This window comes from Panthera pardus, unplaced genomic scaffold, assembly GCF_024362965.1.
Source record: "Panthera pardus isolate Hobbes unplaced genomic scaffold, ASM2436296v1 HiC_scaffold_9, whole genome shotgun sequence".
Taxonomy (NCBI): Eukaryota; Metazoa; Chordata; class Mammalia; order Carnivora; family Felidae; genus Panthera; species Panthera pardus.
Window position 1 is genome coordinate 8,001,104 of NW_026527024.1, and position 27,976 is coordinate 8,029,079.

Genomic DNA, 27,976 nt, shown 5'->3' on the forward strand with positions numbered 1-27,976 from the left:
CCCCAATGAGCTCTCCGGCCGGTCTGCCCATCACCCTCCCCGAAGGCGGGCTGCCCGGAACCTGCTGCGCTGCTCACCGAGGGTTCCTGAGCGTCCCCGCTGACCCAGACCCAGACTGCCGTGACGCGTCCTCGGCCTCAGGCTCCCACCGTCTCTGGCCGGCCAGCCCAGTCATGTGTCTTCATGAGTTTTGTCCACGTGGGCAAGGAGTTGGTGGAGGGGCCACATGAGTGGGAGTGTGACGGTCCTCAAAATAGGCGGGAGGGTGGCGAGGAGGCCCAGATTAGTCAGGAGCTTACCCCAAACCACTGCAAACGCTGCGGCTTCTCCAGGGCAGCGCTGATGCTGTGGGCCGGGAGCATCATGTGCATTTCAGCTGTGCCTGAAGGTCCCAGCACAGACCCCCAGGAAGCTGAAGCCCGTGCCCCTTTCTAATTTCCTCTGCCGGGTGCTCACATCCAAAGAACCGTCCTGCATGCAGGGAATCCACCCTGGCCAGGGCCAGAAACAGGAGGGGACTGCATGGGGTGCCTAGGGAGACCTTAGTGTGACTGGCCAGTATGACTGGCTGGATGGCCACAGGACTAGTGGGTTTTTTGAGACAGGGAGGGAGAGAGAGAGAGAGAGAGAGAGAGAGAGAGAGAATTGTGCAAGTGGGGGAGGGGCAGAGATAGAGGGACAGAGAGAGTCCCAAGCAGGCTCCATGCTGTCAAGCACGGAAAGCACGGAGCCTGACGTGGGGCTCGATCCCACAAACCCTGAGATCGTGACCTGAGCTGAAATTGAGTCGGATGCTTAGCCAGGCACTCCCCCTCCCCCGGCCCCTTTACAGGACTGGTGTTTTTATGTATCGCTTTATCGGCTCTCACCCCCAAACAAGCCGGACGGCCGGCAGGCACGCAGTGGGGGCTGAGAGCAGGGCTGCTGTGGTGCCAGCTCTGGGGGCACGTTCGCCTCGAGGCCTGAGCAAAGCGCCTATCTGGGCCGTGCTGACCGAAGGGTGGACGCCGTCTCTCGGTGGCAGGACGTCATCAGTGTGTGGTGCTGACCAGAGTCTGGGGGCACTACGACGATGTGGGGTGGTTTCCTGCCATCCCCGGTAACCTGCTTCGGCCCCCACAGCAGCCGCTGTGGGCGAGCAGGCCGGCCGGACAAATGTGCTGAGAGATGTGGACCCAGGACTCGCCTTCCCTCCTTGTGGGGTCGCCGGGGGCCCCGATGACAGGGTCCGTGAGGCACACCTGGGCCCCGCCTCACAGGTTTTCTCAGCGGTGCCTGCGGCACAGGGGGCACAGTGCCACACCGCCACCCTCACGGTGCTCTGAGGCGGTTCGGGACCCAGCCTGCCTCGTGTTTGGGGCGTGACTGTCCCGCCCAACCTCTCCTCCCTCCCGTGGGGCCTTTGCCACCTCTGTCTTGATTCGCCGTTCCAGACCTCGGCCGGCAATCCTGTCTGCTGACCCTGGAGGGTAATTCTCACGACGGACCCCTCCCCTCACAGCCCCTCACGGCCCCTGCCATCCTGGTGTCACCTCTTGGCTAATCCCCAAATAGGATTCTGGGGTGTGACTCACTTAAAATCACATTGCTCCTGGGAGCCCGTTGACAGCAGAGTGGGGGGGGGGCAGGTGGTCACGCTGGGGTCTCAGCGTGGAGCTACCGTCTGTTAAAGCGGAGGGCACATGTAGCCGAGAGCAGCTCGCCGGGTGCGACTCAGATTCATGCTGGACGCTCTCTCTTTGCTCTCGGCTGGACCCAGTCGAGTAGATTTTATGCATAGATTTCTTTCTGGTTTCACAGGTCAGTGAAAAGAGCATGTGGAATCAGTCTGGTTTGGGGTTGTCCGAACTCATGTGAGGTGCTCCGGTGTCGGTTGTCTTTCCCCCACGTCCCTCCTGGTGTGAGTGGGTCTGAGATGCACCTATGTGAGCACGGCAGACAGAGGAGGAGGCGCCCCACCACCCAGGCCCTCGGACACCCTCCTTCCTAAGAAAAACTTCCACAGGGCAGGAAAAACCAAAGGCTGTTAGTTCCATAAGCCAACTAATATCTTTTTATTTTTATTTTCCGTTTTCGAGAGAGAGGGAGGGAGAGAAAGTGAGAGGGGAGGGGGGAGGGGGGAGGGGCAGAGGGAGAGAGAACCCCAAGCCTTCAGTGCAGAGCCCGACGTGGGGCTTGAACCCACGACCCGTGAGGTCATGACCTGAGCCGAAATCAAGAGTCAGACACTTAACCGACTGAGCCACCCGAGTGCCCCCAGACGAATCTTTTAAATGCATTCATTTTATTCTAAAAGCGCCAGAGTAACGGCATGAACACGCAGTCTCTTGTCAGCAGTGTGGGTCACTGCCGTGTGGGCGTCCAGGGACTCCTCTGCCGTCCCGGCGCCACCTCTTGGCTAAACCGCCCTGCCAAGGGTGTGGTTCCCCTTCTCTTTGCCTCACTGGCCCCTGCCCTCCTCCCCATCCTGCACAGGCCAGGGCACGGATGTCCATACGGGACCCTTCCTCTCTCCCCCCCCCCCCCCCCCCCCCCCACCAATTCACCTCCCGAAACACTGCCTCAGCCGTGTCATTCCCCAGCTCAAAAGCCTTGAAAAACTCCCGGGTTTCCAAGGAGCGCCCATTTCACCCACTGTGAGCATCTGGTGATTGCCCGTCCGCCCGCCTTCCTCCGCAGAGCTGAGTAGAGCCCTTCCGCAAGCATTAGCGATGTCGGCCCTACGTTTCCTCTGTCCGTTCCATATATCCCCTCTCACCGCATTTAGGGCCTGTTTCTTCCTCAAAACCCTTCTTTCCCTTGCTGAACTGCAGGTGCTGTCTTCTGCAAGGCCGTGAGCAGTCACAGGCTCAGACGCACCGACAGACAACGGACATGTGGGTAACTAGGCACAACGCAGACCCGACGTGCTCATCGGTCCGTGAGCCGCGGTTTCACTCGCAGGGAAGTGTTCTATGGGATCAAAAGCACAAAGTCCGGGGCGCCTGGTGGCTCCAAGTGTCCCACTCTTGATTTCAGCTCAGGTCGTGATCTCACGGTTTGTGAGCCCCACATTGGGCTCTGTGCTGACAGCACAGAGCTGGATTTTCTCTCTCCCTCCCTCTGCCTCCTTGCCCCACCCCAGGTAGTTCTCACTCTCTCTCTCAAAATAAATAAACTTAAAAAAAAAAGCACAAAGTCCATGCATCTAAAGGAATTTTGAGTAGTTCACATGTTTTCTTACAGCACGGACACCATTCCTGGGCTGTGGACACCATTCCTGGTCTCCTTTTCCCTCAGTTCTTGCTCTCGGCTTGGAGCTGCTCCTGGGCTGTGTCCACCAACCCTGCCCAGACGGAGGCCTCTCTGGGCCTTCTTCTCTGCCTGCAGTTCCCCATCTCAAAGCCCCAGAGGCTGTCTGGCAAGGAGGAGCTCTCTTTGGAAGCAGGGAAGAGAAGGATGTGGGAAGCCAGCCAGAACCCTGTCCAGAGGCAACAGGGAGGCAGCATGGAAATGCATCCCGTCCCCACGGTGTGTGTGCTTCGTGCAAACATGCAAAACTGGAGTTAAGTTTACGGAGACTGCGCCTTCCACACGTCCAGCTTCCATAGAGCTAATGACAGATCAGGGTTTCCACTGCAGGTTAATCGATTGGGGAGACCATAATCTACCCACACTAGGTAAAACTCTGCAGAAGCATGAGTCCCCTTGTAGCGGGCTTCAGTGTAGTGTGTTTTCAAGTCTGAAATGACTCTATTTATGTTATGATTTGAAAATAACAAAGTTTGCATATTCCAGATTCACAATTAGTTAAGCCATAAAAGCCGTGTTTCTAAGGTGTACTGGGTTTGTGGACTGTTTCTTTGGCTTCATTACCTGCAACCTTCAGTACATGAGAGGATATGTATGATCCTAAATCTTACGAGGTCCTGTGCTAGCTCTGGGGGTCAGTGTTCACGCTCCAACCTGCCACTCAGGGCTCCGTCTGGGACACCCCTGGGCAGGCAGAGGTGGGGCTGTTTCCATGAGCGAGGAGATCACCTGCCGGCCACCTCTGCCCGCTCCACTTTCCCTGTGAAACCTTTAGAGAGGATGAAGGAAGAGGCATCTTTCTTCCCATCTTCCAAAGAACACTTTTGTGTATAAAAGATGCCCTACATCTTTTTGCAAGGTCCACAAGCCAAGCGGTGCCTCTTCAAGTACCTGGCGGTCGTGACGCAAATCTCCCACGGCCTCTGCTGTGTCTCGTCCCCGTTTCCCAGGACTAAAGAAGTTAATCTGTAAAATTTCAGCAGACCTGTGTTGAGGTGGGGCGGCCACCAGGAGGGAAAAGGAGCTGGCCATCTGACCGCAACGTCAATGGGCCAGGCTGAGGCTCTGCCTTAAATCAGGAGCAAAGAAGTGCTCACAACCCTCGTGCCTCAAGGCAGGCAGATTGGGGGCCAGGAAGAGAGGAAATGTCGTGATGCTGGGGCTCATGGGTGGGGACCACAGCCTTGGCGAGAGGGACTGCAGCTGCCCGGAGCTGACTGTGTGCCTGCGCCCGTCATTTCCTCTTCCGGGAGCTTTTGCTGTGGGAGCACGAGGGCAAACGTCCAAGCACTCTCCAAACCACCAAACGTCCGTCGGCGGGCGTGGACGGGACAAACCAATACACCCCGTGCCACGGAACAGCATGCGGTTGTTAAAAACAAGGCCCGACTGTAGGTTCACAGGCAAGATCCACACAATGTGTCTTAACCAAAGAAGAAAGTGGCAGAAGCTTCTACACAATAATATGACCTTATTTCCACGACGACCAAGAAGAAAAGGAGAGCGGGAGACAGAGGTTTGCATAAACAGAGGAAAATACCGGGAACAATATCAATTACTCATAATATTTACCTCCAGAAGCGGGAGGGGCAGATGGGAGACGGAATTCAGAGGTTTTTCACATTGTAGGTGACATTTGCCTATAATATTTGAACTTCCATAACTCCTCCGTTTAATTTCTGTAGCCTGAAAAAAGGCCACTTGAAAACTGCCTTTCGTGGTTAGAAAGGAGCGCGCACACGTTGGAGAGGCGGGATCTTCCTCGGGGCGGCCCCCAAGCACACTCAGCCCCGCCCTCTCCCCCGGTGTCCTTCCCCTCAGCGACTGGACCCTTCCATCCGCCAATAGCTCACAACATACGGATACCCGGAGGCCTGGGGCTCGGCCGGGCACCGAGCCGCCTCTCCCAAGCTGGTCCGTCTCACCTGCTTCTAGTCTGGCCTCCTGCAGGTCTGAGCTCTAGCAGTGTGTGGCAGTCCTCCTGAAGGGAGGTGTCTGGGTGAGCAGGGAGTGTGCCAGAGCTAGGTTTTATTTGCCTGTGACATACGTGAGGCTTGGGGTCAGCGTGCAGATGCGCACACGTGCGTGCACACGTGTGTCGGCCCTGCCCCCAGTCAGCAGGTTCTCGGGTTCCTGTGTGTGTGCAGGGCCCTCACCCCCAGGGCTGCTGGGGCCACCGTAAGTCATTATGACCGTGGACCAGGATGCTCTAAGGAGGATGTCCTGGAAGGCGGCCTACGTGCCTTGGGGAAGGGTGGCTGTTTCCAGCGGCCGTGAAGGTGCCAATGCCTTCTCCTTTCCCTCCTCTATCAGAGCTCCGCTTTACGTGTGGATTTCCCCTGAAGGTGATGGTGCTCAGCTAAAAAGTGCAACCTCTCATCAGTGTGAGACCCGAGGACCACAGGACTTGCAGAGCGAGTCTACCAGCCTACAGATAGGAAATGGGGTTTTATTGAAGTTTCCACACGTGACTTGTGGGTGTTCCATACACATGGACAACATTTAAGACGACACATGTTGATTCTTAGACCACCAGCTCCTGCTGTTAGTAAATATTCAATTTCCCGTCCCCCTTCCCGTTCCCAGGCAGGACAGACCGGTCGACGCCTCACTGGGCCTTGGCCATGCCGGCTGAGGAGAAGGTCCCTGGATGGCCAGTGCATGTCTAACCCCGGAGCATAGCCTGCGGCCCCACATAAGCCTGGGTCTGGCTCTCCGCTGGTCACGTGGACCCGGTTACAGTAAATCATCTGAGGTGGGGGCCCTGGCTCCAGGCGGCCTCTGAACACAGCCGCTCTGCGTCCCTGTCTGTCCAGGCCTTTTACACACACCAAGTTGAGCTGCGGGACCCAAGACTAGCGGCTTCCACTCTGGCCCGCCCCCGTCTGCCCCACCCCACTCCCTGGCACCGGCCATCGAGGCCGTTGGCCCTGTGGCCTCGGTCTGTGGTGCCTCAGGAAGAAGACTTAGTGGCCTCATTTTGGGGGGGCAACGGTATCATAAAAAGGGTTGAGGAACTGAGCGCAGCAGCCGGATGGGGTTTGGGCAGAACGCCCGTCTATTGGGTGTGCAGGGTTAGGGCCGGGACAGTGTGGCCTCAGTCCGCTCGCTGACTTCCTGCTCCCTCTGTGGTTGCTCAGCCACCCAGACCTCCCTCCAAGTCTGTAGACATCAAGGGAACTGGAAGCTAGGACTGCTGCTTGTCAATTCTGGACAGAAGCGCTCGACACATTTTTATATTTTGTTAGACTAATTCTCCATTTAAACAGAAATGACTTCAAGATGATTTTCATTAAGAGGAGAATAGGATTCTGCTCCCACTAAATAAAATGCCTAGTGTCTCTGTCGCCCCGATGACCAGATCCCACAAGCCCAGCCTTCTCACTGCTCTTGGGAGAAGAGGCCTGAAGTGGCCTCATGAAGAGTCTGTTTCAGTGGTTGAGGGCCCCTCACAGAGCGCAGGTGCCCTCGAGGGGTGATGTGCCACCCCTCCTGCTATCGTCTGACAGCTGTCTCTGCACTTTCCTTGGGCCAGGCCGGCTGTCCTGGTGGACAAGCAGGGAGAGGAGGCCCTGGGGCAGGAGGGGAAAAGCAGGGGCGCCCAGCAGGGGCAGGTTCCACCTGGACTGGCCGGAGTCTCACAGAAATCCTCAAAGGGCTTCTGTGCATGAGTCCTGCAGACAAGAGGGCTGCCCAAGTGGGGACCGGCCAGTGGTGGGGGTCATGCAGAGGGAGGGCCCAGCCCCCAGGTCAGGCCACTGCCTCCTGCCCAGAACTGGCATCGAGATGAGAAAACCCCCTTGATTTCTTCCCATTACAGTTGGACCCGAGTTCTGGTCAGGGGCCGTCTCTGTCTCGCTGTTCTCTTTGAAAATGGGTCTATTTGGCCAGACGACATGGCCAGACGTCATGGCAAAATGACCTACCTGCTGGAGTTTAACACTAACTGGACTTAAGACCCAGTTACAGCGTAACCCAGTCCCGTGATGGGTGAGCAGAGGCCAGCCCCATCATGTTATGGAGGATTTCTCTACGGTGCTGGCTCCAGGGGAGGCCCGAGGGCTCTGGGGAGTCTGCAGCGTGGTGGCACGCTAGATGACCGAGGTCTCTGTCTGCAGGAAGGATGGGGCACAGGAGCCCCGGTGGAGCTGCAGGGCACTCTCCGAGCCGTTCCTCGAGACGGACGAGCCGTGGAACCTGTGGTCCCGGCCGCAGGGCTGGCTCGGACACCAGCCCCGCCACTTCCTCTTCAGCTCACTCTGCACCTGCGGCGGGGGCAAGGCAATGAGGAAGTGGGGGTCACACGGGGTGTGAGCTTGGAAACGTAAACTCGGGTGCCCTCGAGAGAGGCCCCCCCGGGCCGGGTCGGCCCCGACAGAAGGCACCACCCCAACAGCGAGCTCCAGGAGGAGAGGTGACAAAACAGAAGGAACCGGGGATTTTCCTGACATCGGGTGGGGAGTTGGTACTCGGGAGCCCAGTGACAGAGGTGAAGGGTGTTTGAACTGATGAAAGGGAGAGGCATGTGGTGAGCAGGTACACAGAGCTGCAGGACAGGAAGGACGTGGGAAATGGCATTCATCGGGCAGAGCAGGGCTCAGAGGGGCTCACGCATGGACGTTCTGATGAGATGTGGGCTGCGAACTCAGGGAGCAGGATTCTCATCTGTGTGTCCCTCCCTCCCCACTCGGCCCCATGTCCAGGGTCAAGGAGCAAGATGGTGACCGTGCAGAGTGGCAGGGTCCCTCCCAACCACCCAGCCGGAGAGCCTTCCCGAGCAGGGCCGGGGGAGGCCAGGGCGACCGGCACTGCTGGTGTGGAGAGAAGGAGGCGGCCGTGGCCATCTGGGGCACTGGGGCTGCCCGACAGCAGACCTGGACCCTCGTTCAGGTGGGGGGGGGCACATGAGGAAATCCCGCACAAGCTGAATGTCACCTGCTGTGACAGGGCACGTACTTCACTGTTGAGAAAACAGTAGAGAACCGCCACCACCAGGCCCTGAAAATGAGAAAGGGTCGTCAGAGGCCACTCGCCAAGCTGGGGGGAGGGCACGGTCCCTTCCCAGGTGTACCTGAAACGATCCGATGCACAGTTCAAACAGTATCTGGTATTTGGAGGAGATGCCGATAGGAAACACGGCAAACACCATATAGTGCACTCCAAACAGGGGGATGAGCAGCAGAGTGGACTTGGTCAGCCTCCTGCACCGAAGAGAAGGGCGCGAGCTCAGGCCTGTGCCGGCACGTGCACGCAGGCCCACGGCCAGGGCCTCCCCCGTCTGGGCCTCGTATCTCACGGATTTAAGCGACACCCCCGCCCCCGCCACGGTCAGGGTGTGCCAACGTGGGGAGGAAAACGAGCACGCCCGGGCAAGTTCTGAGACGATGTCCCACGAGTTCGCCAACTGCGACGCCGGCCTGAGGGGCCTTAGTGCCCCGGGGTCGGGGCCCATCACCAGCACCTGAAGGGCAGAGTTTTACTCTGGGATCAGAAGAGCAGACTCAGCAGGGGTGCAGCTGAGTGCAACGTGTGGCAGCAGGGCGGCGACCCACGCTCTGGGTCCCACGCGTTCTGTGGAGCACGTGCAGACCCTCTGTCCGTCACATTCCCGCCCTCCCCGGTCAGGTCAGAAAGCAGATCTTCCGCTCACTGCATCACGCGCTGGGCTCGCTCTGCCCTCCCCACAGCTGCACCTGTTGTCTGTGTCCCCGTCCCCATCCCCTGAGCGAATACAGCCTCTGTCTCCAAGCCAGTGCTTCTGGAGCCTCAGCCGCACCAGAGCCACCTGGAGGGCCAGCTCCACCTTCGGGCTGCCGGCTCTGAGGTCTGGGGTGTCATCTGAGAATCCGCATTTTTATCAGATTCCCAGAGGTGCCACGGCTGCTGACTGGGAACCCTGCTTTGAGAACCACTGCTCTGAGCCGGGAACTCTCACCACTGCACGTGACCATCATGCAGGGATTCAAACAGCTCAGTCCAGCCTCCTCACTCCTATTAAATCAGGTCTCTGTGGGCAGCACTGGCCCTGGCAGTTCTGGCTGGTTCCAGCGTGTGGCCAAATTTGACCCTTGCAGCTCCAACAAGGTCTGTGTCAGGAGCATTGGGGTCAAGTAGGGGCTGGTCAAGAATGAGGGTCTTGACCCCAGGCCAGTCAGGCCACCTGGTGATGTGCGTGCAGGTCAAGACGCCCTAATGAACACCCTGCAGCCTCATGCTGAGGGAGATGAGGGAGGAGGCCTTCCCCCCCCCCCGACCTTCTCTAGTTCGTTGACCTTACCCAATGCTTAGAAAAAGTCATGAATTTCTTTACGTATTTTTGAGGCACATGCTTCAAAGCTAGCACCTAGAGCCTGGGATGTAAGTTCTGGAAGTTTCCATCTCTTCTGATTTCCCTCACAACAAAATACCACGTCCTGTGGCATTTACAAAAAGCAGGGTGTCTCTTATTTCATGCAATCTGCACAAACCCCAGAAGCCCGGGGTATGACCTAAGCCTCGTCGCAGAGGATGGCCCATCAGCAAGAATTGCCCCTTCACAGCCCCAGACGTCTAACCTTACAAGGTTGCTGCCCTTAACACCTCGGTTCAGCATTAGCCTGTGGACAGAAGGTGGGGCTGTGTGGGGGCCTGTGTCCTTCAGTTCACTGTGAGACGGGAGCCTGTCTGAACGCCCTCCTGTACTATGCACCTTGGCAGCTTGCTATGATGCTTGTCTCTGGAGGGACTTCCAGCGAGGCTGGTCCTGTTCTGTTACTGCTACTGTTGTAACAATAGTTACAGAGAAGAGACATCAACATACAACCAGAGGTCAGCGTCACAGACATGCTCTGCCTTTTTTGCTATCCTGGAAAAAGAACAGATTCTATCTCCCTACTTATTTTTGTTTGTAAAATACAAGCAAGTATCTCTAAGACCTACCTAATGAACACTCCCAAAGAACCCGCAGAAAAGGTCAGCAGGGGAGCTAGACCAGACTGTCCCCAAATCAAAATTTCAGTTTCCAGGGCAACCGAGAACAGTCCCAGCCCTGAGCTGCAAGTGTGGGTGGGCTCCAGGACCTCCAGGTTTATCCTTCGTGGTTCGATGTGGGATCCCATCTCTAGGTCTGGCCTTTTATGCAGCCTCCTCTGACAGGCCGGGCAGAGAAAGCGGTTCCTTGGATTTCACGTGCCCCGGGGCACAAGCAGATGTATCTGTTTACCAGACTTCCCCACAATACTTACTAGTGCCGGGGACTAAATGTCTTTAAAATATTAACTCAGTTAATCTTCATACCTTAGTGACAATTACTATTATTTCCACTTTACAGATGAGGAAACTGAGGCAGAGAGCAGTGGAGTCACATCCCCAAGGCCTCTGGCTGGTATGTAAACCCAGCACCGGGCCTCTGACCACGAGAGATGCTGCCTGTCTGGCTTCTAGGTCCACTCTTGTTGTCTAAAGGGTGGAGAGGAAGGAGACACTGCGTGGGGCCACCCCCGGCCACTAGTCAGATAACCTGCCCAGGTCACACAGCTCTGGGTGGCTGAGATTCCAGACCTGGTCTACCTGATCCTGAGGCTCCCACGGGCTGGACCAACCACTCCACGCCAGTGTCCACTTTATAACAGAGATGCGGGCTTTACTTTTTCTTTATAAATTCTTGATAGAAATTTATAGAAGAATCTTTACGTTCTTTTATAGTCTTCAGGCCCTCATTAATTAGCTGGATGACTGTGGGTGAGTCACTTAGCCTCTGCTCTCTTCCCCAAGATGATTACCATCTTCATGTAATTACTCAGCCAATAAACGTGAGTTACTATGAGGCCCAAGCCTGGCATTAGGGGCCAGCGTGAACCGCGTGGTCTGATGGGGAGGAAGAATTAAGCATAAAACACAAATAATGTGTGGCCAAGGAGAACAGGCAGATTACAAAACGGAAAAGTGGGCAAATGCTTCGGTAAGCAAGCTCACTAGAGGATATCCATGCAGAAATGAAAGACGGAGGCTAGCCCCGAATAATAACCATGGCACCATGGCAACCGCCCCCCCCCCCCCCCCTTAGAGAAGACACTGCTGAATTAGCCACGAGCACAGTCCTGCCCCTGAAGGGGGAGAACCTGGGCCATTTCTTGGTGCACAGACCCAGGACCCTAGTGTCTCTGCTCTCCATACATGCCCATCCTCCCCACTCTCGGTTTCCAGGCAGCTCAGCCCTTGGACCCACACACATACTCACCTATACTGTGACTGGTCATTGCCGCCGACGTCTGGGGACGTCAACTTCTGGAGTAAAATCCGTATAATACTAACAAAAAGGACAAAATTGACCTGCACAAATAGAGACAACATGTGGTATGTGAGGTGGGTGTGGCCAGGATGTGTCAGCCCCCCTGGGTCGTCTCCTCGCCTGGGACAGAGCTCCAGGCACCTGTCGCAGAAGCTCAGGAGCCCTGGCCAGCCTGGGTCTCCCCCAAAGTTGCAGCCTTGTCTCTTGACTGCCTCGTGTCTCACAAGTGAATTTGAGATGTGAGATGTTAAAGGGAAAAGCAAGTGAGCCCTAACATTGTGACCTGGTGACTGTGACTCCCACAGGTCTCCTTCCCCACAGGGGAACGCGCAGCTCTCTCCGCTGCCCCCGCCCTCACTGAGATCTCATCCTGAAGGGGGGCGAGTCCACCTCTGCGACTGCGGGAAGGGGCCGGGCCGCTTGTGTGTGGTTCTCCAAGACCGAGTAGAACAGGGCTATTTATATTCAGTACAGGGAAAGGGGCTCCTTCTCTGCCCAAATGTGCAACCCAAGGGATAACTCATGTTTCGATACCGGAATTACTTACTATAATAGATATTAAAATTGGTGTTCGTATAACCCACCAGGGAACACTGTGGTCATTGGTATCCCAGCAACTATTGAAAAGAGAGAAGGAAAATCATGTTACCTCTGATTCATCCACAAACCAAGCACACAAGGGTCCGTGCACTGCCTGTGGCCTCGCCCCTGACGCGTAGCTCGTGTTCATGCCAGCCAACATCAGAAAAGGGAAGTTTCTCTCCCGAAAATTAATTTCCTCTCACTTCCCAAATGTTTTGTATTTGTATCTTTCTTAAGTTTATTTATTTTTGAGAGAGAGAGAGAGAGAGAAATAATGATTGGAGGGGTGACAGAGAGAGGGAGACACAGAATCTGAAACAGGCTCCAGGCTCTGAGCTGTCGGCACAGAGCCCAACGTGGGGCTTGAGCTCCCCAACTGCGAGATCATGACCTGAGCCGAAGTCAGATGCTCAACTCAAGCCCCCCAGGCGCCCCTGTATTTGTATCTTGAATGAAGGGTCAAAATGCCTCTGGAACAACTGAGGCAGGCACAGCTAGGAGTGTCTGTCTAGCAGGGTGTCTCCATTCGCGGTCTTCAGCATAAGGGTGGTCCCCAGTAGGAACTAGGATGGGGTGCTTGCAAGTGTCTCCATTATTCCGTCTGTCACCCACACCCCCACAGTGGGGCTTTGCAGCCCCTCCCAGCAAGGGCAGAGACCAATCCATGCCTCTGAATCTTAGCTGGTTTTGGCAGTAGGATGTGGAGCCCTTGGAACCTGCAGGATAGAAAGGAGCCTTCCGGCTGGTGCTGCCTCAGACTCGCCAGCTCTCGGCCAACCCGGCAGGTGCCCGTGGTGTGTGAGCAAGCCGGGTTGAGGCCAGAAGAATGCCATGTGCACAGAAACACACCATGTAAACCGTGATTATGTAAGCCACTGAGTTTCAGGGCGGTTTGTTACCGGGAGTAGATAAGTGGTAAACCCTGACAACACTTTATGAGGTACAACATTCATGGGGGGGGGGCTGGTGGCACCTGAGTGTGGGGCCATGATCCAGCTCACTATGTATGTGAAACAGAGGAGCTTTGGGCCCTGCTCATGCTGCATTTTAGAGAACAACTATCTCAGAGAGCTGCACTCCCGCTGGCCATTTCAACCTGGTCTTCAACTGGCCACCTCTCCATACTTGGCTCCGGGCAAACAGCGCCTGCGTTTTGCTTGGTTCCCTTTTGTGAACACTGCTTCTCCTACCTGATGCTCCTCCCCTCTCTGCCTGCGTTATCCCAACCCCAGCTTCGCGCAGGACCTGGTTCAGTTCCCATCCCTCACACGCATCTTCTCCAAACACTCCCGCCCCAAACAATTCCTCCCTTGTGAAGGTCAAGGTCTTCCCCATGTTCAAATGTTCAAATGATGGCCGCGTTACTCTCTGCGTGGCTGCCACTGCAAACGCAAACCTGCCTTCCAAGCAGATAATAAGCTGCTTTCTAGTTTCCAAAGACGTAAAACGATGCCAGCAAGTAGCCAGCATAGCTCAAGAGGTATGAACACAGCACTCACCCTGTGTCTTCTAAGGAGAGCCTGGCCGCGGTCCATGCGCCTGTGCAGATGGTGGGGATGCCTGCAGAAAGACACCAGATTCCCCCCAACCCCACGCTAGTTAGCAGCTGTGCGCCCTCCTTCACCAGAGTCGGCAAGGACAAGGGCTTTCTGACGGAAAGATCAAGCGGAAACGCTTCAGAAGCACACAGAAGTTTATGCTCATGCCATACAAAGCAGTGGCGATACACATGTGTTTGAAAGCTGGAGCTTCTCTGGGTGGAATGCGTCATGGTGCATCGTGAGTGTGGTCACTGTGGGCTGGAGTGTGGCAATGATCGCAAGAGGTGACCCTCGCTGTGAACGTGGGTGTCTCGTGGCTTCACAGCCCTTCCAGTCCCGACTAGTGGAGGCTCCTGCCACCTGGCATGTCATTGGGACCTCCTGGTAGAGGGCTTTCTCCTCCAAGGCCCTTCTTTCTGACTTTCCCACCACTGGGGGAGCCCCAGGAGTGGGAGCTTAGAATAGCTTCAAACCAGGTTCCTGATCCCCAGAAATATGCAGGAGTTGTCTCCAGGAACCTAGTCACCCGAGAAAAGCCCGTCCTAATAGGACCTGAAGAGCATCGTACAGGGGCAGGAAAGGGTTTTCTGAACTGAGAGGTCTGCGTTTATAGATGAGAGGGGCAGGAACAGAGGCCCGGAGGGTTGCTGGGTGGGAGACAGGGTGTCGGGCACACACGGGGAGGACAGTCCTTACCCCATCCGATTAGGAGATAGGCCACGAAGCGTCGGCCGGGGGAAAATATGGCCACCAGGAGGGTGTGCAGGTACAGCCCCTCCACCAGCAGCCAGTAGAAGTTCGCCATGATGCAGTACTGGAAAAGCACCAGGCTCAGCTTGCAGCCGACCTGGAAAGTCACGGACAGAGCAAGAGAACATGTTCAGGCCATGGTAAGACAGCTCACGGTGGGCAGAAGTGCTCCAGGGCACAAGCAGGCACACGTTTGTGTGACGAGCTGAGGACCCAGCACAGCAGTGTTAGAGTGAGGCCCCTGGCGTCCGCAGCCCTGGGACCCAGAACTTGCTGGAAGAGAAACACGGGCAGGAGGCAGATGTCCACAGACGCCTCTGAAGGCAGCGAGCTGTGGGACTGTGGCAGTGAGCACACCCGCCTGTGCCCCCTGCCCCCCCACCCTCTGCTCACCTACCTGCCCCGCTCGTCCTCACCACCCACTTGAGAGGAGACAGAAAAGTAAAGGGCAAAACAAGGGAATCCAGCAAGCCCTCACGTCCCCAGGCATTTTGAAAGAGGTTCTCTGGGAACAACCACACAGCATATAAAATAAATGTATTTTCACCTCTCAGACCTTCACATGAACGTACGGGTGTTTTAGCCTCTTTTTTTTCTTCCTTTTTTTTTTTTTTTTTTTTATTTATTTTTGGGACAGAGAGAGACAGAGCATGAACGGGGGAGGGGCAGAGAGAGAGGGAGACACAGAATCGGAAACAGGCTCCAGGCTCCGAGCCATCAGCCCAGAGCCTGACGCGGGGCTCGAACTCACGGACCGCGAGATCGTGACCTGGCTGAAGTCGGACGCTTAAACGACTGCGCCACCCAGGCGCCCCAGGGGTGTTTTAGCCTCTTGAGCAAATGTGAAATTGAGGCTTTTAGTCAGTAAGTTTGTTCAAGTGTACTAAAATGATCAGGACTTCATTTCTATTCTTCTATATCTCTGCTGCCTCCCCTCCCGAATACATATGTATCCAGGTGCGACGGAGATGCACGCATACTTCCACGTGCTTATATGTATGTGTGGGTATATTTGATATATGCGTGAGTATGGCTCTATAGATGTGGATATGCTCACATACATGTGGATATACTGAGACCCGCGGATGTTCTGTATACGTATATGCAGGTGGACACACATGTGAGGTAGATATGCGTGTGCGTATGTGGATATACTGACATGCTGACCTGTGTATTTGGGGGCTGATGTGCTTACAGGAAACTCACGGTAGCCCTTCCAAGCTGGTGCCCGGGGCTGATGGGAGCGTTAACCAGGTGGCCCACTGAAGATGCCCCTGCACTCTCTCCGGTATTCCCACCCTGACCCTGTTCCGGTCTCTCTTTCCTAAGTAGGGCAAGGCTCAGCTTATCTTTGTAAGGTGCTGCACGGAGAGTAGTTGCGGCTAGTTGAGGCTGAGGGCCAGATGCCCACAGGGCCGGGAGCAGGGCTGGCACGTGGAAACCACCCACAGAATGTCATGACCCGGGTGCTGTGAGCGGAGAGGCGCATGTGGGGACGCAAGTACGGGAGCAGGGAAACTAACCGAAGTGAACTTGTGACTTCGTGCCACAGAAGTGCGTGTTCCGTGCCCACCAGACGGCAAAGCTCTGAAAAGCTGCACGTCATTGACCTCTGGGAAAGCCAAGCGGCAATGTTTGTTTCAGTTTTTAAATACACGTGCCCTCTGGTCCGCGGTCCCTCGTGACTTCCTTCTGAGGGAAGAACACGGTGCATGAAGACACGTGTGCACTGACGTCTGTGGTGCTTGTAACTGGTGGGACGATGAAATAAGGTCACGTCCACACGCTACACTATTGTGCCACCATTCGATGTGACACACCAGGGGACTTGGAGTGTTGCCATGGTGTCCTGCCGCTTGAGGAAGAGAGACGCAGGAAAAGCCTGTTTAACTTGACTCCATTGTCTTGGTAAAACAGCGAAAACGCCGTCTCTGCCTTTCTTCTCATTTGTTCCTTGACCATCATGTACGGACAGGAGGTTTGCAGTGACAAGCTCTCTGCTGACCTCCCCTTCCTGGGTGGTGGTTTCAAACTGCATCCCTCAGGGCAGAGAGCATGGCAGGACCGCCTCCGGGACCCGCTGCAGCCCGGACAACACACACACACACACACACACACACACACACACACACACAGGTGCATGGGCCAAGGCCCGTCCCCTGGTCCCGGAGACTCCCACCAGTGTGCATGGCTGGAGTCAAGGGGAGCAAGCCGGGGGCTCCTGCTGAGGGTCAGCGTCCAGGCACCCACCTGGTGTTCATTGTCTCTAGACTAGACTATGCCTTTCCAGAGGCCAGACAATCGCCAGGCAAAGCCGTGCAGAGAAGGAGGCTGTGTGTGCGGAGCTGGGCGGTGGTAGGGAACTGGAGGTGGGGCACTGCCCCCTGTTTGGCTTTATGATAGAACACAAGGCACTTGGCCTCGAGGCCCAACTCCCTGGAGAGAACAGGAAAAGCTGAACCCACCTCCAGGTTGTCAAAGGTAAGAGTGAGTAACACACCTCACCGTGCAGAAATGTAAGGCGTGTCCCTAGTCCCTGGGAGACTTATGGCATCTGTAGTTGTTGGTTAAAAACACCAAAAAAAGAGGCTATTTAAATGTGTGAAAACACCATGAAGCAGAGGGCTACGGGGTGAACGTGGCCCTTGGCGCATATGTGGGCCTGGCACGGCAAGCGACAGAGCTGTGTGCCTGTGGTGATGTCCCCTTGTGCAGCTTCACACGTGTCCTGTGTCACAGCAGTGCCACACTAGAGGATGTGGGGCTCCCACCGCACCACGCAAAGCCCAGACCAGCAGTCCTTTCAAGCACAGATCCGAACACGGACAGAATAAAGTCTGAAGGTACATGTGTGTTCCTGTGTGTGTGAGTCCCCCTGTGGGTGCACCCATGCTTGTGACTGTGTGTGTGCACCTGTGTCTGCACACCAGTACCTGTGTTCATGCAGGTGTGTACCTCTGTGAGCATGCATGTATATGTTTGCATGCATGTGCGTGTGCACACTCTCACTCACTCCCTTCCTCCTGACCCCGGCCATTCTGACCTGGGCCGTGGACTGGCACAGCCACTCGGGGGGCCCAGGAGCCTCCATGACGTGCAGACGCTCAGCCTCCAGCCTGAGTCTGTGCCTCCCATCCTATCCTCAGCCCCCCCTGGGGCAGCAGGCAGCGGCCAGGTCAGAACTTAGCTCTGGGCTGGGTGCATCCCTGTTCAGATGTTATGGCTTCATTGCAGAGCTCATAGTTGCCATGTACGTCCCGACCCAAGCCCTCCCTGGGGCAGGCTGCACTCAGGCTCTCAGGGAGCACCTTGGAAAGCCCGAGGGTGGGTTTTTGAGAATCCTTGTCAACTACACATGCCATCTGTTCTGGTCTCAGTGCGAATAGACTGCCTGTTCCAGCCCCCTCGGCAGCCAGGAGGAGACACACTGAGCCCAGGGGTCACTGTTACGTCCAGGGTGTGTACAGAGAGGGGCCGGTGGAGGGAGAAGCCTTCTCTTGGAAGGAAACAGACTCTGTCGGGTTCCCGGTCCTGCAAATGTCTTGAGAAACAGACTCCTGGACCTATGTGGAGGAGATGTGCCCTGGGTTCGTCCTGGGAGCATAATGTTGGTTTGATCAAACCCAGCTGAGAACAAAAACGTCCACACAAATGCAACTGTAAGAAAAGATGTTTTTTCTGTGCCTCATGCTGCGGGCTGACTGCATCTCTGACTAACTTACGCAAAACCTCCAATTCTCTGGGCACAATAAGAAGGAAGACGCAGTCCTCCTTCTCTCCTGCCTTCTTTCCTCTGTTGGCACACAGCTCAGTGGCACCGTGCTGGAGGGGTGCAGCTGGGGACTGGGCAGGGGGACCCTGTCCCCGCTCCCTCCTTCTCACACTTCAGTCCTCAGACCTGGATCCTTGGGGGATCTTTAATGCCAGAGCGTGCTGTGCACCTGTGGCTTGAGCCCTGCCTGCGGCCCCATCGAGTCCACCCGGCTGCTGGGCTTCCCTCAGCCTGTGTCCTCATTCACAAATTGCTCTCTGGAAGGTCACTGGGCACTCACCCTCAGTGTCCGTGCAAAGAGCCTTGTCCTCTAAGACTCTCGAGAAATGGCTGGGCGAGGCCCCAAGTGTTGGGAATGGCGGAGGGGTCTGTGATTCCCAGCGTAGGGGCAGGCGGGGTGCGGTGGGCAATGGCAGGGCACTTGCTCCCTCCGGTCCCCGTCACTCCCCTGCCCCTCAGGAGCCCACCAGGTCTTGTCTATGTGTCTGGGAGCACGGCCCCGGGCTGGACGCCCCACCAGGGCCCAGTCCTTTAATAAGAAGCAGAGGAAGGAGGGCTTCTTCCAGCAGAGCTTTGAGGCCCCCCAGAGAAGAGAGTGGAGGTTTCTCAGCAAGAGGAGAGCCCGGACTGGCTTTGGGGCTCACCCCTTGTCACCTACGTGGGAGATCCCATGGTGGGGCGTGAGCCCCAGGGGCCCTGATGTCCCCTCAGGGGTGGGAGTTTGCTAGGTGAAGGATCTTGTGTTAATTTTATTATTACAGCAAACTCCTTTTATTAACTCAGTCCAAGTGTGTTATGAGCTGATTATCCCCAGAAATACGTTCACCTGCAGCCTCGGAAACAGCTGATGTTCTGTGATGTTACAAAAGGCTTCACTGTCTTACAACTAATTCCAACCTGTTCAGTCCAGAGCCACAGTGCCACGCAGATGAGTCCATCTGCTTGGAACTCGCGAGGAGAGCCGACATGCTGGCTCCTTAGGAAGACAGGGGCCAGCCTCAGAGCCTGCGGTCAAATCCAGACTGAGGCACCGGAGCCCAAGGCCCTGAGGACACTGCATTGTGCGGCCGCAGAGGAAACTCAGTGGAGGGACTTGCGTATCGGAGGGCACAGTAAATGCACCAAGCACTAAAGGCCCGCCAACACCCACCACGAACACAGCCAGGGGCGAAGAGCGGCACCAGTGGTGTGCATTTCTAGAAATCATTGGCACGGCCTCCCTTGTATCAAAGAGCTGGGCCCAGGCATACTCACAGATGCGCACTGGGCTCCTAGCAAGTGCTGCAGGAGGGAGTTCATTCACCACACAGGCGACTTCCTCCCAGCAACCCATGGAAGCATCTATGCTCATAATCTGGGAGATTTGGGGTGAAAATAATGGCGTTGTGCATCTGCATCAGGTTTTCTAGCCCAGAGCGGCTGCTGATCACTGGAGGCAGTGCCCTTGTGTTGTTCTGCCTCTGTCTGGGCTTCAGTGCTCAAGGCCCGTGACCTCCAGCCTCTGGAGGTGCCTGGGACATTGCAGGTGCCTTTGTCATTGCAGGTGAGACAAAGGTGAGTGTGTCTTTGTCTCACCTGCCCACCTGGACCTGCTCTGAGCCCCAGCCTCTTGGCCAGGCCCCTGCGCTTCTCGGGCCCGACCCCTTGCCCTCACCAGTGCCTCAGAGACCCCTGTGTGCTGGCTATGGGACTTCATCACAGCGTGAGCTGGGGACAGAGACAAAGGGGTGGGGCAGTAAGGAGGCAAGGGCTCTGGGGCCGTTCACAAAGGCCACCCTCCCCTCAGTGACAGGATCCTGCTCACAGGGATAGCCTTACCCAGGAGGATGGCTGGTCAGGGCAGTGCAGCGTGCCTGAGCTGGAGTACAGAATATCGTCCTTGACCAACACTGAGATGGCTCTTAGGATGAAGGAGAGGAACAGGTTCAGGTGGATGTAGTTCCGGGTACAATGCAGCTTCCTGTGGTGGGGAAGGCAGGGATGAGGGGTGGGAGAGGCAGGAATGAGGGGTGGGAGAGGCAGGGATGAGGGGTGGGAGAGGCAGGGATGAGGGGTGGGGGAGGCAGGGATGAGGGGTGGGGGAGGCAGGGATGAGGGGTGGGAGGCAGGGATGGGTGGGGGGAGGGTTAGATAATCAAACTCGGATGTTGTGAACACATTAACAATTACCTATGTGGCTTTAATCTTAAGGTTTTCTTCTTTTTGTATGGAAGTTACTGTTCCTTACTGTATATTTGGGATGTTTTCAGTTTTGCATTATGGTAACTATTTTTCTACATCAAGCTTTTCCTTTATTTTTGTTGAGCTCCTTAGGCTGGGGTTGTGAAATAGGATTTCAGGATAACACTGTAAAGCAAACGGTGCTGAGTCCGGAGCCTGCAATGGCGTGTGCCCCCTTCCAGCCGCCAAGACGCCACCTCCTCACAGCCAATTTCCTGCGAGGCCCATAGCAGTGATCTGCCTTGGAACTCAACTTTAATGATACCTTGCTTCTCTAAAAAGTGCTCGGAACATTTTGTTTCTAATTCTCTTGTACCACTTAAATTCTGCTCTGGAGAACACTTGTTTGGGCATTTGATTTGCCGTGGACTTTTAATTCAGAGCCCTCAGGAAGCAAGCTTCACACAAGCGCGCTCCCACAGTCACTACTAGATCTTTAGGGTTAAGTAAAGGTGCCATTTTTTGAAGGACATTAGAAAACACACCGCAGAAGTCTTGCACGAGAGGCTGGAAAGAAGCAGCTTATCTGACCACCTCCCCCCAGGGGGTCAGTGTGATTTCAGAAAGCCACCTGAGGACTCAGGATTGTGGCCAGAGTGGCCAGGACCTAGAGGGCCAAAACCCAGGTGAGAAGGGAGACACCGAGATGCACCCTACGTCCTCCCTCCGCCTCGGGTCTCCTCATGTGAGGCAGCTACCCACACAAGGTGTGCCGTGCTGGGTGAGAGGCCAAGGGATGAGGCCAAAGCAGTGGCTAAGGAAGTAAGGCTGGGAAGAAATGTTAGCAATCTCTCGCACTGAGCAACGGCTACTGGGATTCAGGGTCTGCAGGAAGAGAGGCGCTCCTGGGCTTTAATTAGAAACCCCGGAAGAGCTATGGTCTAGGAACTATGACAAACCAGAAACAACAGACTTCCCAAAGCTTGAGACATGGTCTCAAATCAGCTCAACCCCCGAGTGGCTCAGGGTGATCTGCCCATCTTGCTAGAAAAATTAAATCCTCTCTGTAGCAAGATATCACCCAAAGCCTCTACAATTTAATTATTTGTAATTTCAAAAATGAATTACAAGGCGTGCCGGGAACAGGAGCTAATGATCAAATTCAACAAAAACCCCAGGGAATAGAAGGAGATTCAGATACTGGCATTTTAAGACATGCACTGTCTTGCTCAGATTTACATAGTCAAGAAAACTGATGAAGAGGTAGAGAATTGTATTAAAGAACGGAATTGATTATAACAGTCAAATGGAACACTGAAAACTCAGAAAGAACCCTGAAATGAACAAATAGCTGAGTCTGATGTTAGATCAGACGTAGTACATGAGACTACTCTGAATTAGAAAACATATCAGTGGAGTAAGTACAGATTAAAGCAGAGACAAAATGAGGGAAAGCACAGAAAAAGTGTAGGAAATATAAGGGAAAATGGTGAAAACCCTGAACCCATGACAATACAGTTTGGGAAGAAACAGGAGACAAAAAAGGAAGAAGCAATATTTAAAGAATACTAGGTAAGAATTTTGGGAAACTAGTGAAACCCAGTAACAGATTAAAGGAATGTTATTAACCCCGAGAATGAGAAATACCAAGGAAACTGCATTAAGTCCCATGATGGTGCAGCTGCTGAAAACCCGAGACCAAACAAAACCCTCGAGGCGTCCGGGGAAAACGACGCATCCCTTCAGTGCAGCAGCAGTGAGACTGGCAGCTGACTTTAAAAAGAAAAACGAGGCTCATGTTTAATGTGATGACAGAAAATAGTTGCCGATAAGGAATTCAACACTCTTGAAAATATTCTCAAATGAAGGCAAAATTAAGGCGATCTCAGGCAATCAAAAACCATGAGGAGTCATTGCTGGCAGGCCTGTGCTGACAGATACTGAAGGGGGTCGTCAGGCAGAAGGGGAAGGACCTCAGGTGGGGACACGAAATACAGGAAGGAACTCGGGGAAGATGAAGACGTCTCTAAATAGATACTGACTCTAAATGGCGGCAACTATAATGACCTATGGCCTTAAAATAGACGTCGGATTAAAATACAGCACAAAACACAAAAGGCATGGGTGGGGGTAAGTGGAATTAAAATGTTGTAAAGTCTCAAATTGATGGGGAAGTGGTAAAAATAGCAATTGGAGGTTAACTCCTAGGAGACAAGGATGCGTGTTGCAATTTTGGGGTGATGCCTAGAAGAAGAACAGAATGTATAACAATCTTAAAGGGAAAAATTAATAAAAATATTCAACAAATTAAAGGAAATAGGTAATGCGTGTGAAAGCCTGCTCCTCGTGGGAACAGCTCTCCTGGAAAGCGGCCTCTTTGCCCCACGTTGTCCTGTGCCCACTGCCCCTCGGGCTGGCTGCATTCACTCATCTCTCAAACCACCGTTCTCTCTTCCCTTCCCTTCCTTTCCCTTCCCTTCCCTTCCCTTCCCTTCCCTTCTCTTCCCTCCCCTCCCCTTCCTTCCTTTCCTCTCCCCTCCCTTCCCTCCCCTCCCCTTCCCTTCCCCTCCCTTCCCCTCTCTTCCCTTCCCCCTCTCCTCCCCTCCCCTCCCTTCCCTTCCCCCTCCCTTCCCCTCCCCTCCCTTCCCTTCCCCTCCCTTCCCTTCCCCTTCCTTCCCTTCCCTTCCCCTCCCCTCCTCTCGTTCCCTCCCCTCCCCTCCCCTTCCCTTCCCCTCCCCTCCCCCCCTTCTCTCCTTCCCTCTCCTTCCCTTCTCCTCTCCTCTCCTCTCCTCTCCTCTCCTCTCCTCTCCTCTCCTCTCTCTTTCTCCTTCTCACTCTCTCTCACCCATGACTTTCCCCTGAGTGCAGTGGAGGGGTTATCGCTGTCACTCAGAGATGAACACACACTAAATCCAAATAAATCACATTTGCTGAGTTTCTTAGCTGAGTCCTTTACCCCTCAGCGCTCAGTGTAACATTTCACTTCCGAGTATGGATCTGCACTGGATGAAGGGTGGAGCGGAGACCGTGGCCTCCAGAGAAGCCGCGCTGGAGCCCGCTCAGGCTCGGCGGCTAGAATGGAACCCCAACAACTCCCGAGGGTGGAGGGAGGGGCGGGCGGTGGCGCATCTGTCCAGTTCTGCAAGCTGGGTGCTCGGCACCTCTGTGGGCTGCCCTCCTCTCGCGGGTAGGACGGGGACAGCAGTGGCACTTCCCTGCCTGAGCTAACGTAAGGACTGAGTTAATAAACACCTATAGAGTGTGTGGTGTGGTCTGTGTTAGCAACCGGCGCGGTTACTCCTGGGCTCGTGGGATTGGAGCTGCTTTGTCAAGTGCCTGGACCTCACACGCACTCAAAGATGGTGGCTGCGACGACCACCCAGCGAATCCCACGCAAAACTAGGTCGTGTGTTTGTTATTCAAGTCTATGCTGCACTTTGGACCTGGCGTAGGAGATAACGTCACGCCGTTTCTGTGTGTGTAAAAGAAGAACATGGTTACTTCATGCTTTCTTAGCTACGAGGCCACTATGAACAGCAAGTGTTCCACGACTGTAAGTAATTCTGTTTCCTGAGTGGTATTACTGGGTTGGAAATGGAGTTATTTTTACAGTCGGGAGTTTGAAATCGACACTTGTGGCATGGGACACATAAGCACAGCTGACAGATGGAGGCAGCAACGTAAGCGCCTCTGTGGCCCAAGGTGGAGGCGGACCTGAGGGCTTGCACATCAGCTCTGGACACTTTTCCTGGCGGCCGTGACACTCCGAACCAGCAGCAGAATGACACCGAAGCAGACATGTCCTTTCCTAACCAAGTGTCACCAGTGGGTGACTAACGAGGTCCATGTATAAAAGACTGTTTGATACTCATGATGCCATCTGAGATTCTCTTAAGGACCCACATCCACATTTGCAAAACTTCCAAAATGCCATTAGGCTGGCTAATTCAGTATGTCATGTATCACAAATCTGAGAGAAATCGCCAATGCCACGGATACGGATTGTTCAACATGGGAACTCTTTAAACATAAGCTGAAATTCCTCTAGTTCAAGTTACCCTTATCGAGTCACCAGCTTACCTCCCTACATTTTTCCTTTCTTTTTCTTTAATCTTTAACCATTTGAAGATTTAAAAATACATAATAAAATACGAAAGATAGAACAGATATCAATGTTGCACCAGAGTTGTTCCTTTTCTTTTCAGAACTAGAATATGATGGTGACTACCCCACACGGTTCTGGATTAAAGGTACTGACGTACTCTTTCTGAGAATTACTACCCTCTAGATATGTTTGAGATGCCTGAAAAAAATAAACGACTTTATTACATTTGAAGGGATTCTCAACTGCGTTCTTCATCAGTTTTCACTTGTTTACTTCCAAGTATGGATCTCCTAATGGGCTGTCTGTTAGTTTCTAAAATATTCCATTTGTTTTATCTTTGATTTTATCTGAATACTGGCCAACGTTTGAACTAATTTGTGTGAAGATAAATAAGATTAAATCCTTGTTAAAATAAGTGGGATATCATCCAGTTTATTTAGTGCTAGTGATACTCAAGCTTTTCAAGCCAGAAGTTTTTGTTCTGAAACCAAAGCCTCTAACTCTAACCCTGACCAACCAGCTGTATACAGTGTATGTTGTTAGTTACTGAAAAGACCTACCAGCGGTTCAGGTCGGGGGGAACTCTAACCTCACCAGCATATGAATAACGCAAAATTTAGAGTGCTGACTGCATGCCACAGAGCTTCACTAGCACCCACACTTTACAGGTCATAGACAAGTTAAGTAATTTGTCCAAGGTCATACAGCTACTAAGAGACTGACCCAGGATTTGAACCCAGGCAGTCTGACCCCTGCTTTCATATTCTTGACCACAGTGTAGTGTCTCTTAATAAAGCACTGATGCCCCAAATGTAGCTGCTTTCTGAGTAGCAGGGGCGAGATCACATTGCTTCTATATTTTCAAAAGATTTGCACGATGGCTAACATTCAGTAAACAGCAGTTGAACTGAATTCTTGTCCAAAGGCAGTATTATCTCTTTATATAAGAAATGCAGAATAGTTAAATAAAAATGTAAATATTAGCATCATATTTCACACAAGCATTCCCCGAGGGAGTTTTACTGATTTAACACACAGAGAGAGGGCTTGGAGGCAGTGACCTTCTGTCCTCCTCTGATGGGCCTAGACGGCTTAAATGGACAGTTTCTGGTCTCTTACTGCAGAACTGCTCATTTCTGATACTTACCTGAAGAGGCAAAGAATTATGCTTCCGGTTGTCAGGGAAATCAGGGAGACACTGTAGCCCAGCGTGTAAATGGCTTTCACCAGAACGTAAAATGCAATCTGCAAAGAAAGAAAAACACACATGTGAGCTTTTGGTGGCCAGCAGTGGACAAAGCATAGGTTCCCACATCCGGCCACATGCTTCCTTTCATGCAGGGCTCTTGGCTGCTGATGGCCGGGCACATGAGAGACAGTGTCACTTCACAGCCCACCTCCATTCTTCTTAACGCTTATTCATTTTTGAGAGACAGAGATAGAGTCCGAGTGGGGGAGGGGCAGAGGGAGAGGAAGACAGAATCTGAAGCAAGTTCCAGGCTCCGAGCTGTTAGCAGAGCCTGACGCGGGGCTTGAACCCATGAACCATGAGATCCTGACCTGAGCCGAAGTCATATGCTTACCCGACTGAGCCACTCAGGTGCCCAAGCCCACCTCCGTTCTGAACCCAGACGTTTTATTCACCTCTTTAAATGCCCACCTTTTTCCTTAAAATTCACCGTGGATGACTTTGTATGGAGCAAGGAGAAGACTGACCTGAAGGGGTTCCCAGCTTCACTGTCTGATCACTGTTCTGCTGCTGAGACCAGAGGGGTTTGGAGGGGTGCTTCCTGTGAGAGAGCCCCAGCAACCACAGGAACTGGCTGGTTTTGCAAATGTGTTCTGACCTAACTGGGTTTACACTGCCCTGGGCCCTGGGAGTGGGGACCATGGGACATTCTGCACTGGCCCTGATTTCTCCATAGCCCGGTTCACACCAGCTTAGTTCTAAACTGTAGAGAGGGGTTGTGCCCACCAGGGACACACTGAGAAGAGCCCTCACCCTGGGGTCATTGAGCTAACTCAGGTGCAGGCTGGGGCAGGAGGGGTGGCCCGATGAGGCCTTTGCTCCTGCAGCTTCACGGGGCTCGGCCACTGCCGCAGGCCAGCGGACCCCTGTAGGCTGGCCTGCACCCACCACCCATCCCCTGTGTTGTTCTTAACATCAAGGTGATGACTTCAGCAAGGGTTTTCCCTCTCTGTTACCCTTGTTATTGCAGGCTCAATACTGAGTAATGACATATTTCAGAAGTAAACTATAATATTTGGAAAAATGAGTTTCTAGTTAAGATTTAATGAGAAAATGAAATAAATTAGTCTAGCCTCTCAAATAGTTCAGGCAATCAAGGTTAGCTTGAAGTTCGACCTGGCAAGCTAATGTATTATCTGATATCAGGAGGATTTTTCCTTGTTGAACCTTAAGACGCAAACCAAGATCCCCGTTGTAGACTTTAAGGAGTCTGCACCTGTGATGACACTGTTGGCATTCTTTTTAGCTCAAGAAGAGAGGCGAGGGCATGCTGGCATTCTGAAAGTGTCTTTGAAAACTCTAATTTTAAGTCTTTGTCCATTTTCTATTCTCTGTACTGAGTGAGGGATTATAAATAGGACTGGTGATTTTGTTTTGTGGTCAGAGTTCACATTAAATAACGGAAAATGCAATATTTTAAACCTACCAAAAGCATAGAAAACAATATAATGTATACATATCATATAATATCTAATATATACATAACATGTAATATGTTACATACATATTAATATAATACATCTATATATCTATAATATACGTTATATGTTATATACATATAATACATCTATAATATAATACATCTATAACATACCTACCAACAATCACCAAAACCAGGACGACAACTGAGTCAGACCCCGGGGATGCCCCAGGTAACCACTTTGCTTATGCTGGGGTGCTGACCCCCATGATGCCCTCGCAGGGTGTGTGCATGTGATCAGTACCTCGTGCTATTGCTCTGATGTTTTAGTTTTATTCTGTGCACGTGCTGCATGTAACTTTTATCTCCCCGTCAACTGTGTTATTTGCTGTCCAGTATTTACTTTACCTTGTTTTTTAGTGCCTTCTGCCTAATTTTACCATTGCTTAAAATTTTTTTTTATGTTTTTAATTTTATTTTTGACAGAGAGAGAGACAGAGCGTGAGCAGGGGAGGGGCAGAGAGAGAGGAGACACAGAATCTGAAACAGGTTCCAGGCTCTGAGCTGTCAGCACAGAGCCCAATGCGGAACACGAACCCACGAGCTGTGAGATCATGACCTGAGCCAAAGTCAGACGCTTAACCAACTGAGCCCCCCAGACGTCCCTACTGTTGCTTTAAATAGTCAAGTCTTTGCTAGGCTTCCTTATCTATCTATCTATCTATCTATCTATCTATCTATTTATGCTTACATTATTTCTTGATTCTCAGTTCTTTCTGGCTTCATAGTCTCCCCTGAAGCACATTCCTTGGGCATTTTTAATGAGGGTTTCCTGGT

At 53.3% G+C, this 27,976-nt stretch overlaps 1 protein-coding gene across 3 annotated transcripts in view; it reads right to left on the bottom strand.

Annotated features, from left to right (window-relative positions):
* Window positions 1-5,724: 5,724 nt before the first annotated feature.
* Window positions 5,725-27,976, bottom strand: part of VIPR2 (vasoactive intestinal peptide receptor 2) — a 70,223-nt gene continuing 47,971 nt past the window's right edge. For 2 of the 3 annotated variants that reach the window (XM_053898667.1, XM_053898666.1), the window contains 9 exons: window positions 25,618-25,715; window positions 20,024-20,165; window positions 14,380-14,530; window positions 13,642-13,702; window positions 12,108-12,177; window positions 11,510-11,601; window positions 8,363-8,492; window positions 8,227-8,289; window positions 5,725-7,556 (listed from right to left, as the gene is read on the bottom strand). In XM_053898667.1, the coding sequence (XP_053754642.1) occupies window positions 7,383-7,556; window positions 8,227-8,289; window positions 8,363-8,492; window positions 11,510-11,601; window positions 12,108-12,177; window positions 13,642-13,702; window positions 14,380-14,530; window positions 20,024-20,165; window positions 25,618-25,715 (981 nt within the window). In that variant the 3' untranslated portion in view covers window positions 5,725-7,382. The remainder of the gene's footprint in view (window positions 7,557-8,226; window positions 8,290-8,362; window positions 8,493-11,509; window positions 11,602-12,107; window positions 12,178-13,641; window positions 13,703-14,379; window positions 14,531-20,023; window positions 20,166-25,617; window positions 25,716-27,976) is intronic. The other variant, XM_019424971.2, reaches the window with a different exon arrangement.